Below are 12,487 nucleotides of genomic sequence, written 5' to 3'. Positions count from 1 at the left end.
ATAGGTCACTTTCTCATGCTACAGGACATGACAAAATGACACATTTTGTATGGATAGTACAGGGAAAAACACCATTTTGTTATTAGAAACTATTCAAAATGATAGAATTGTTATATACTTAAGGAAAAGATAGCTTTCAGACAATGCTTTTAGAATATCAAAAGAAAAGATATGGTCACCGTACGTTCTTTTCGGCTAAAATACAAAATAGGAAAATTCCATGTAGAATCCTTCAGAATGCACTGTTTTAGAGTTACTTCCTCTTAAAATGCCAATTTTTTTTTTTTAAAACAACCAAAAATAATCAACATTTGATATTTAATAATTATAAGTTATATTCTTATAAATTGGTTCTTTTAAATGAACATTCACATTTAAAATCTTCATTCCTGCAACAAATTTTGCTAACTTGATAGAAAATGTGGACCTTTGGTTCTCTGTTTTTTACAATCCAAGATGGAGGAAGACATCCATACCACCATATCTTTAGTTATTTCAAGAAAATTAACATCTTCTTCACAAGAAAATCAGTTATTGTCTTTGGTAATGTTTTAATGTTTTTAATGTAAAAAAAAAATCATATTGCTACTGTAAATATGTATTGATGAGGCAGGTGGGACCGGTGCAAACCATAGTAGAAAAAACACTTTTTTCATCCACTTCAGGCATAGGGTCACCTCTTTTTTTTTCTCTTTTTGTGACCATAGGACATGAAGATTTATTCAAACTATTTTTAACAATAAAAAGGGGGAGGTTGGTACGGATGTTAGATCTTCCGTAGACTATTCAGTTTCTCCTCAACCCTTTTGAATCGAAGCGATTTACTTAGAACATGGTACACATATATTCATAAGGTAAACATTGGTGTTTTAACGAAGACCTTCAAAGAAGCTTGCCTCGAGATAACCGCTTGGTTGCTGTCTCATTGATTAAACGAAATATATACACATTATCAAAAATCGTTATAAACAACGCAGTTTTGAACTTACAGTGCACAGTGCATGGTAAGATACCATATATGACGTATAAAAGTTGAAAGCATAGTATAAAGTAGATCTTTAACATAACACAAGTAAGAATGACAAGCACAGCAGATACATGCAACTTAACAGATTGTTTTTTATAAAGGCACGTTATGCATGCACTGCACTAGCATGAGCTGTTATTTGGATTTCATGTGAGTACCAATTTTTTTTTAAAAGTCAAAAGATGTTTCCATTCAACAATGGTTAAGGCAGCTCATTCCAGATTTGTGCAGCATTAAAGCGAAACGACCCATACCTTGTAGCTCTGACTGTCAGGGATGTTGCTGTTGGTTATTATCAAAAATTATACTTCAAATTTTATATCAATTAAATCCTGTTGATAACTTTTTTTTAACGTGGATAAGATACTTTATTGCACTTTTTATTGCTGTTAACAATTTACTTAGTGTACAGCATTGCACTAAGTATCCCTGATATATTAGTAATTAGGTATCCAGGGAGAATATCTAATAAAAGTAAATTGATTGTTACATAACAATATTACAATATTTTAAATGATTTCATGTTTACCGGAGAATTTCACTTCCGTCCGATAGTGTTTTTTAATATTAGATAAATGTGCATCGTTTGCCATTATCATCTTTGTGCTATTTGGGCTATTTTGAGAATTATTCTATATTTTCCGTTGCAATAGTTTTTATCATTATTTTACATCAGCTCTAGTGTACTTTTCAAATCGACAGTACTGAATAACAAAATTTATTCAATATTGATAAAATTTTAGTAGGTTTTCTATATGAATTGGATTTTGAATAAATAAGCATATTCACCTGCGAAAAAGGATATTCACCGCGCAAAACGTCGTGTGCTTTTACGTGCATAATTTTGATAAAAAAAAAATGTTTGATGTACAATTGGTTTAGGTAAATAATTGCCATTACATACATTTATCTCGGAATATGGAATAAAACAATTACTGTCTTTTGTTTCGGTAAATATGTGGTTTAATTGACTTTTGAAAAACTGATATTCACTTCGGCCGTTGGCCTAAGTTAATATCATTTTATCAAAAGTCAATAAAACACATATTTACCTCATCAAAATACAGTAATTGAATAATACTGATTTACTTTAATGTAATACTTCAACAGTTTGTCATCGCAACTTCTCTCAAACCACACAACAGAATTTCACGAAACCTTTTCAGATAATAAGTACATACTATGTAGTTGTGCATATCGACGGGAAATTTCGATTCAATTTTTTTAGGAGTTACGCCCCTTTGCACTTATTTACTTTAATGTACTACTGCAACAGTTTGTCATCGCAACTTCTCTCAAACCACACAACAGAATTTCACGAAACCTTTTCAGATAATAAGGACATACTATGTAGTTGCGCATATATACGGGAAATTGCGATTCAATTTGCTGCCATTCAAATTAGGATAAATATGTGAAGGTAAGCATTTGATTGTGTTCATTTTACTTGCGAAGTGAGATTTTGTTTCTCCAGTGACAATATGAAGACGTGGGGTATATGAGTGTGCTCACAAAGGTTCCGTCCGTCAGTCCTGTTTCTTGTCATCGCAACTCCTCTCAAACCACACAACAGAATTTCACGAAACCTTTTCAGATAATAAGGACATACTATGTAGTTGTGCATATCAATGGGAAATTGCGACTCAATTTTTTTTTTCTAGGAGTTTTCGCCCCTTTGAACTTATTTACTTTAATGTACTACTGCAACAGTTTGTCATCGCAACTCCTCTCGAACCACACAACAGAATTTCACGAAACCTTTTCAGATAATAAGGACATACTATGTAGTTGTGCATATGGACGGGAAATTTCGATTCAATTTTTTTCTAGGAGTTACGCCCCTTTGAACTTATTTACTTTAATGTACTACTGCAACAGTTTGTCATCGCAACTCCTCTCAAACCACACAACAGAATTTCACGAAACCTTTTCAGATAATAAGGACATACTATGTAGTTGTGCATATCGACGGGAAATTGCGATTAAATTTTTTTTAGGAGTTTCGCCCCTTTGAACTTATTTACTTTAATGTACTACTGCAACAGTTTGTCATCGCAACTCCTCTCAAACCACACAACAGAATTTCACGAAACCTTTTCAGATAATAAGGACATTCTATGTAGTTGAGCATACCGACGGGAAATTGCGATTCATTTTGCTGCCATTCAAATTAGGATAAATATGTGAAGATAAGCATTTGAGTGTGTTCATTTTACTTGCGAAGTGAGATTTTGTTTCTCCAGTGACAATATGAAGACGTGGGGTATGTGATCGTGCTCACAAAGGTTCTTTAATATTGGATATTACGCTCGTGCTTTTCAAAGGTTATTTTACGTATCCATAGCCTTGTTTTTATTTTGACGTATGTTGACGATATGCTTCTATTTATATGTATATTCAGGGGCAAATCCAGCCATTTAAAAAAGGGGGGATCCCAACCAAGGACAAAAGGGGAGTTCCAACTTTATGTTCCAACCTCCGGAACCCTCCCCCTGGATCCACCACTGATATTGGTGGTCAATATAAGAAAATCTTGCTAAAATTAAGATTTCTGACGTCATGACGACACACAAAACAACCACAGAAGAAGCGCCGCAGCAGACAAAAAGATGTTTCCAAGTTTATCACTGAATATAAAAAGAAATTAAGGCTAAATGCAGACGTTAAGAATTGTACCAAGAAATATAATGCAACAAGTTTTGAGGTTGCTAAAAAAATATTGATGTTTTCAATAACATGTTATAATTCTTGCAAAATACAATTTAAAAATACACAGAAAGTACGGGGCGCCGAATGGGACTCTTGTGGTTTTGTACAAAATTCAATTCTGTCATAACAAAATCATTTTTGTCTTACAAAACTATGTGCTACAGATTTGTTTTGTGAGAACTTCAATTTTGTGATGACAAAATTCATTTGTGTAGACAAAATTCATTTTTGTCATGACAAAATTCATTTTTGTAGACAAAATTCATATTTGTCATGACAAAAGTCAATTTTGTCTCAAAGGTATGCAAATATAAACATATTTGCATACAAAATTGACTTTTGTTACCTGATATGGAAATTTAATCACAAAAGTCAATTGTGTACGGTAAGATTCAATTTTGTGAGACAAAATTGACTTTTGTCATGACAAAATTGACTTTTGTGAGACAAAATTGACTTTTGTGAGACAAAATTGACTTTTGTGAGACAAAATTGACTTTTGTGAGACAAAATTGACTTTTGTAAGACAAAATTGACTTTTGTGAGACAAAATTGACTTTTGTGAGACAAAATTCAATTTTGTCATTTTTGTTGAGACAAAATTCAATTTTGTCAATTTTGTTGAGACAAAATTCAATTTTGTTAATTTTGTTGAGACAAAATTCAATTTTGTCAATTTTGTCAATTTTGTTGAGACAAAAGTCAATTTTGTCAATTTTGTTGAGACAAAAGTCAATTTTGTGTAACAAAAGTAACAATTGTGTAACAAAAGTAATTTTTGTGTAACAAAAGTAATTTTTGTGTAACAAAAGTCAATTTTGTGTAACAAAAGTCGATTTTGTATCCAAATTAGTTCACAGAAACCAAACTAAACTAATTTAAATACAAAATTGACTTTTGTCGCTCAATTTTCAAATTAGGTAACAAAAGTCAAGTCTGTGTAACAAAAATGAATTTTGTCTTGACAAAAGTGACTTTTGTCCGCTGATAGATAATTTTGTATGACAAAATTTCAAATTTGTAGTATGATACAAATTTTGTTAAACTAAACTCATTTTTGTTGAACAAAAGTCACTTTTGTCCGTACAAAATTGAATTTTGAGTACAAAACCACAAGAGTCCCATTCGGCGCCCCGTAGAAAGAACATTGAAAACAATTTTCCTAATGCATTATTTACATATGTAAAATAAATATTCAGGACTTTCTCTTAGTCAATACGTTATATATGGACCTGTTAGATTATATTGACGAAATATCTGGTTACGTACCTGGTGAAACTGACTCTCGGGAAAACTGTTTCCTGTTATCTACAATTATACTTTTTCATTTTAATATCAATTAAATCATGAAGATTGAACAGCTTTTGTGAATTATTCTAAATTTTTCTGTTGCAATAAATTCATTCTTATTTTGAAAGAAGGTCATTTACCTTTTTCAGCAGTTTTTCTTATGAACTATCATAATCTTCATAGACGAATCTAAGAGCTCTTTCTTGATTTTTTTCATTTCATCGCCAAAAATTTCAAAAGCTTAGTATGCAAAAAAAAGTAAATTTTAAACCATAACACAAATAAGAATGATAAGCACGGCAGATAAAAGCAAATAAAAAAGCTAAATCAAACAAACATGTAAAAGCACTACATGCATGCACTGCACTGGCATGAGCTGTTATTTGGATCCCATGTTTGTAACAATTGATTAATTGGTCAAAAGATGTTTCCATTCAACAATGGTTAGATACAACTCATTCCAGATGTGTGCAGTAGTAAAGCGAAATGATCTCAATCCATACCTTGTGGTTCTGGCTGTAGGGTATATTGCTGTTGATTATTATCTAAAATTAAACTTTTGAATTTTAATATCATTGAAATCATGTAAATAACTTGAACTTATTTAGAGAACAATTGTTCTAAATTTTCCAAAGAATGTAATTTAGACTTTTCTAGAGGTTTTCATATGAGCATTTTTTATCTTTATAGATAAATCGAAGAGTTATTAAAACAAAGTTTACATGTATCTAAAAACAGAACACATGTTAGAATGATGAGCACAAGAGATAAAAGCAACTAAAAAAGCTATATGAATTTAACAGTTAAATATAAAAATATATATAACGGCACTATATGTATGCACTGCACTGACATGAGCTAGATAAATCGAAGAGTTATTAAAACAAAGTTTACATGTATCTAAAAACAGAACACATGTTAGAATGATGAGCACAAGAGATAAAAGCAACTAAAAAAGCTATATGAATTTAACAGTTAACTATAAAAATATATATAACGGCACTATATGTATGCACTGCACTGACATGAGCTGTTATTTGGATCCCATGTTTGTAACAATTTAGCTCTTTTTATATGAACATTCTTTAGCTTCATAGATGAATCATAGTTATTACTTGATTTTAAAAAAAATATCGCTACAGTAGTGTCAAAGTTCCGGACAAGAGTCAAAATTCGAAAGAGTATATGAATAGTTTGCTTTTAACCTACGTAACCTGTATAAATAATAGCTTATTCGATTTATAATATCTATTTGTCTTGATGCCGTTTTTTACTAATTCATATAGTTTACTAATATATGACTATTGTATTGCTGTGTTGTGTGATTTGAAGAGATAGAATTGGATCTAAGGACGTTCCTCAAACCATAGAGACATAACATGAGCTTAAATTTATTATTCGTGCAAATGTAAATCACTTACTGTATCCTCTTTTCGTAAACCATTATAACACTGTCATACGATTTAAACTGACACAACAAAAGCAATGAAAAAAAATCCGTACAAGTTTGCCATGTGCATTGTGCTAAACGAGTATTTCTGAACTTATTTAAACGCCGGCTTTCCGAAAGAAATTGACGACGGCTTATTTTACGACACGTGTAATGCTTGCTTTTTGGCGAAGAAGCATTAGTCATGAGATGTGATTGGACGATGCTTCAACCGTGTGGTGTATGACATTCTCTGTTTTCCCTTACGCAACCCTACTAGTAGAGTTTAACCTGGTACAAAAAAAAAAAGATGTCATCAGGAATGTGTTGAATCCGGTCGTTACGTAAACGATGTTATAGAGGAAGCACTGTGAACTATTGCACACACTTAACATAAAATAGAGAGATGCAGTTGTCAATGAGATTAATATCCAAAAAAATCCAAATGAACCGGATATAAACAACCATAGGTAAGCGTACTGCTTTTAACAATGGACAAAACTAGTACCGTATAGTCAGCTGTATAGGCTCAGACATGACTAAATGGGAAATGATCCAAACATGAAGAAACAACAGTCTGATATATGATTAAACAATAAACAAAAAGCAAACATGACAGACAGCATCGAACGACTTCTACAAAATACAGACTCCTAACTTGAGACAAGGAATTAAATGCAATGCTTAAGTTCTACGTTTTGGCTCAGATTTTATTATCGACTATTAAAATAAATAAAATAAAACATCTTGCTTGACTTTTGTTGGGTTTTTTTCTATAACGTTGTTATGAACGCGACGTCACAGAAAATACTTTTAAAATAAAAGTAATCTTTTAAAGCCAATAATGATAGGACATTCAGTATAACAAATTAAATAACACATAGCTGAGAGGGTGAAAGAGCAGATTGGAACCCCTCGAAAAAGCATTGTCAACCTTGGCTTCGCCGCGGTTGACAATGTTTTCTTGGGGTACCAATCTGCTCTATCACCCTCTCAGCTATTTATTATGTGTTATTTATATAATGTCATTTTTTTTTGGGGGGGGGGGGGGGGGTACACATGCTACCGTAGATCTTCTGTAGAATGGTCAGTTTCACCTCAACCTTTTAAAATTGGAAGAGATTTACTTAGATTTTGGCATATTCATTACATAAATATTAATGTTTTAACGAAAACCTTTAAAGTAGCTGACCCCAAGATTATCGTTTTCGTCGTTGAGTTGCTGTCTTATTGATGTCTAACATAGTTTTAAAATTCCTCATTCAAAGTTTCATACTGTGGATTCATTTATTTTATTGGATATCAGTTTTCGTGGCTTAAAGAAAATTTACATTTTCGTGGATATCTGAATTCGTGGTTTGCCGATTTCTATGTACAAAGTCTATAAAAATTTGTAATTTGTTGAACATATGAATTCGTGGTTCACCTGAAACCCACGAAACCCACGAAAATTGGTATCCAACGAATAATAATGAATCCACAGACACAGTATTCAATAGCTACATAAAAACAAGCGCTAGTGATCTTTTCAAATTGACAAACTATATACACATTTACAAAAATCATGAAAACAACACAATTATGAACATACCGTGAGTGTATGGTGAGATACCATTGATGGCATGTTAAAGTTACAAGCACAGTATACAAACAAAGTATATCTTAAACATAGCAAACATTTTAATGATAAGTACAGCAGATAAAAACAAGTAAAAAAGCTAAACGAATTTAAAAGTCTAACAAAATAAAGATATAAAGGCACATATATGTATGCCATGCACTGGCATGAGCTGTTTATTTGGAGACCATCTTAATACCAATTGGTCAAAAAATGTTTTCATTCAACAATGCCTGTCAATGGAAAGGCAGCTCATTCAAGATTTGTGCAGCATTATAGCAAAACGAGCTCAATACATACCTTGTAGTTCTGACTCTTGGTGGTAGTGCTCTTTATTAATATCTAAAATTATACTTTCAATTAAAATATCGATTATAGTAGTGCCAAATAACGGAAGAATAGTTAAAATTCGAAAGAATGAACGAGTAGTATGATTTTAACCTACTAGTACTTACTAGCTTGTTAAAGTTTAAGTCCGAATCTATAGTAATTCAAATAAAATGCTCCGCATGGCGCAGCTTGATACGATCGCAGAGGTCGAACGCTGTTGGCTGAACACTTAGGGCAAGAATGGACACAACATGCAAGCTTGATACAGCTCTGAATTTGGATTGTGATTAAATATTGACACAGCATCGGTTTCTGACACAGAATGAATGTGGTCTAAGAACTTATTTTTTTTAAATTGAACATTTACCTTTTATGGTCCAATTCCCAAAATCTAAAATTAATACATGGTTTAGACTCGGCATATCAAAGAACCTCAAGTTTCAATTTTTGATGAAATCAAAATCTAAATACATGGTTTGATTCAGTATTTCAAAGAACCCTATATATAGGATTCAATTTTGTTGAAATCAAACAAAGTTTTATTTTGAACCCCGATATGGACCAACTCGAAAACTGGGCCCATAAATCTAAGAACATGTTCAGATTCAGCATATCAAAAAACCTCAAGAATTCAATTGTTTGTTAAAATCAGAATAAGTTTAATTTTGGACCCTTTGGACTTTAATATAGACCAATGTGATAACAGGACCAATAAAGAGCTGCGCCATGAGCGCATAATACGCCTGTCGCTTTTTCAAAGAATAAAGTTCCAATACTCCTCAATGTTATATCCAAAATTAAAGAAAAAAAGACAAAAAAAAACTATAGAGAGGTTATTCTTATAGATATAAACTAGTCACCAAACTTTCATGAAATCTGCTGAAAGCACTTTTGACTTATTGTCCGAAAACTGGAAAATTCCCCCTTTTTTATGAATCAAATTTCATAACTCGGAAACGTAAAATCTAAAATTTATAAAAATCAAAAGTGGGCCTGAGACAATAAATATAAACAATTCTACAAAGTTTCATGAAAACAGCTCAAACTATTTTGACTTTTTGTCTGAAAACTGGAAAATCCCCCCTTTTCTATGTCAATAAAATCTCATAACTCGTATACGTAAAATTGAAAGTTTATAAAACTCGAAATAGAGCTTAGGTCAATAAATATAAATAATTCTACAAAGTTTCATGAAAACAGCTCAAACCATTTTGACTTTTTGTCTGAAAACTGGAAAATCCCCCCTTTTTTATGTCAATAAAATCTCATAACTCGGATACGTAAAATCGAAAGTTTATAAAACTCGAAAGAGAGAGCTTAGGTCAATAAATATAAACAATTCTACAAAGTTTCATGAGAACAACTCAAAGCATTTTGAATTATTGTACGAAAATCACAATTTTTGAATGAATAAAACCCCAAAACTCGGAAACCTAATATCTAATTTTTTTATAAAAATCCATACGGAGCTCACGTCAATAGATATATTAAATCCACCAAAATTTCATAAAAACTTGATAAAGCGTTTTTGAGTTATTGTACGACATGTGGACGACGGACGGACGGATGGACACTGGTATGCACTAAAAACGTCTCATATCGGGCGTATAAAAATTAAGAATCTAAATACACGGTTAGATTCGGCATATCAAAGAACCCCAATAATTCATTTTTTGGTGAAATCAAACAAAGTTTAATTTTTGACTCGTTTGGTCCCTAATTCCTTAACAGTTGGGACCAAAACTTCAAAAATCAATCCGAACCTTCCTTTGGTGGTCATAAACATTGTGCGTAAAATTCATAGATTTATATTTACTTGTACTAAAGTTAAAAAAAAAACAAGAAAAATGCGTATTTTGGCCCCTTTTTTTTGGCCCTTGAAGTATTGATTGTAAAAAAAAAAGAGCTGTTCCAACCCTAGAAACCCAGGATTCGACACTGCTAGAGTGCATTCAGTTTTACTTTTGCATACAATAAATTAATTTCCACCAATGTGTTGGGTAGAATCTTCAATTGATCTAATCTTGGGCAAGAGTCTAATCTCAGTTTGCACCAAGTCAGAATGTATTCACTTCCTACGTAACTCACCGCGTCTTTCCTGATTGTTAGAAGCTAATTGTCTCCCTGGTAGTTCAGTATTATAATACCACGGTTCGACAGGTAATCGATCTAAAATACAACCAAAAAAAATCATAATTATAATAATGTATTCTCCACAACAACAAACTTTTAATTCATAAACACATTACAGCGGCGGTTCTAAATGGTGTCAAGGGGCCCGCATCTCCCTTTTGTGGGAAACATTTGGTTGATAACATAGGGAATCACTAAAACTTCATTTAACATGATTGAAGCGCCCCCCTCATAGGCAGTCAGTGGGTCCCACTTATGAACATTTCTGGATCCGCCACTAAAGTACTAATGGTACAGATAGCATAGTTGTAGATGGTTCTCATATATATGTATCACAACTTACTTTCAAATGGGTTTCTGGTTTCCTGTTCATTTTCTAAGGGGTCGTATCTTCGTTCTAAAATAATGTGCAAAAATTGTCAATTTCATTTTTGATACCTTTCACATCCATAAAATATCATTCGGTCCCGAATATATGGTTTATCAAAACACTTTTTATAACATTTTTATAACTTTTTTATATAACATAACATACAAACACGGCTACTAGAAGTTGAGTTTTATCTTTAATTTGTGTAATTTGTATATAATTATCTTTTGTTGCATTCTGAGCTTTGGACTACTGTAACCAATTTACCATGTTTATAGGTACTGTACTGTCATATAACAAACTTTACAAAGTTATTGATGCCATGTTGTAACTGTTGTCGATTAACAGCATATCTTTTTACTTCAAAAGTTTCCAATGATTTTACTGTTTTTATTTGTGCATTAACGACAATACTGATTCATGGAGAATATCAAAAATTCATATTTTATATTTAATTTCAAATATCGTTTTCTTAATTTATTATATTTAAATACCTGATGATATATATATAAAGGACAATCACAGTTTAATGAGTTATTCTGACATACATTACATATAATTTCCGATTTGTTCACATGATGCTTGATTTGTGATATTGCTGCAGATTTCCAGGACTGATTCGAAAAGGGGGCGGGACCACATAACTATGAATCGTTTGGAGTGGAACAGGTACACTCGGTATTAACCATAGCTAATTTAAGCTTTATTATTGGAACCCAGGCATCCTACCCCCTTCCCGATCCGCGTTATTTATGCTTAATAAAGAGATCTAGACTAAACCGAAAACAAATTGTATAAATTATAATCATCTATATAAGCCGAGCGCCAAAGACACAGGCACTTGTCTCAGAACTTTTTTTACCTATATACCTTAATATAACATATTAAGGTATATAGGTAATTTTTTTTCTGAGTCAAGTGCCTGTGACCAAAGACCACTGTACTGTGACGGTTGATGGGGAAAAGAAGTTGACGTCTGAAGTGGAAAAGGGGAAATGGGGAGGGGTAATTAATTAACTATATTTCATGTGTCGTGTTTTGTGGAGTGCTGTCTGTTTTGATTTTCATATAAGCTTGTTGGGGTATTTTTATATCACAGGCGCTTATCATGACGTCTTGAAATGTCTTATTTTGATTGATATTTTTGCTGTGACGCCTTCATACAAGTACAACGAATGAGCAAGTACTGAGTAGCACCTGACTGGCTCAGGCTGAAGCCCAATGGGAAGGTCAGTAATTTGAGTAAAGGCGATAGATCAATAAAATGCATATATATCCGAAATAAATACTCTTTCGTATGTATAGCACCATGGCACAATGACATTGACAATGTATATAAAAGGGATGTCGTACTTTTTCCTGTCCTGAATTTAGAACCTCCATATGATCGCTTATGACGGCTATTTACATCAATTCTGTCTATGTCTTGCAGGCTTCCACCATTTCCACCTCTCGCATCAGTTTTCACATATTGAAGAAGTATTATGCTAAAAACTATCATAAATTTTAAAACCCATGGCCCCATCTTATGAGGCGGCCATGTTGTTTACATATGACGTCATGACAACGTCAATGTACGAG

At 32.4% G+C, this 12,487-nt stretch overlaps 1 protein-coding gene across 29 annotated transcripts in view; it reads right to left on the bottom strand.

The window, feature by feature from the left end:
- LOC134707521 (uncharacterized) overlaps positions 1-12,487 on the bottom strand; it is a 28,274-nt gene extending 15,787 nt beyond the window's left edge. For 17 of the 29 annotated variants that reach the window (XM_063567337.1, XM_063567359.1, XM_063567342.1 and 14 more), the window contains exons 1-6: positions 12,260-12,486; positions 10,880-10,933; positions 10,492-10,572; positions 8,374-8,415; positions 5,530-5,571; positions 5,006-5,044 (exon numbers count right to left, since the gene is read on the bottom strand). In XM_063567337.1, coding sequence (XP_063423407.1) covers positions 5,006-5,044; positions 5,530-5,571; positions 8,374-8,415; positions 10,492-10,572; positions 10,880-10,933; positions 12,260-12,431 — 430 coding nt within the window. In that variant the 5' untranslated portion in view covers positions 12,432-12,486. Of the gene's footprint in view, positions 1-5,005; positions 5,045-5,529; positions 5,572-8,373; positions 8,416-10,491; positions 10,573-10,879; positions 10,934-12,259 lie in introns of all 29 variants that reach the window. The other 12 variants (XM_063567338.1, XM_063567346.1, XM_063567352.1 and 9 more) reach the window with 6 other exon arrangements.

This window comes from Mytilus trossulus, chromosome 2, assembly GCF_036588685.1.
Source record: "Mytilus trossulus isolate FHL-02 chromosome 2, PNRI_Mtr1.1.1.hap1, whole genome shotgun sequence".
Taxonomy (NCBI): domain Eukaryota; kingdom Metazoa; phylum Mollusca; class Bivalvia; order Mytilida; family Mytilidae; genus Mytilus; species Mytilus trossulus.
The sequence above is the reverse complement of the archived record's forward strand: the minus strand, read 5'-3'. Positions and strand labels throughout refer to the sequence as shown.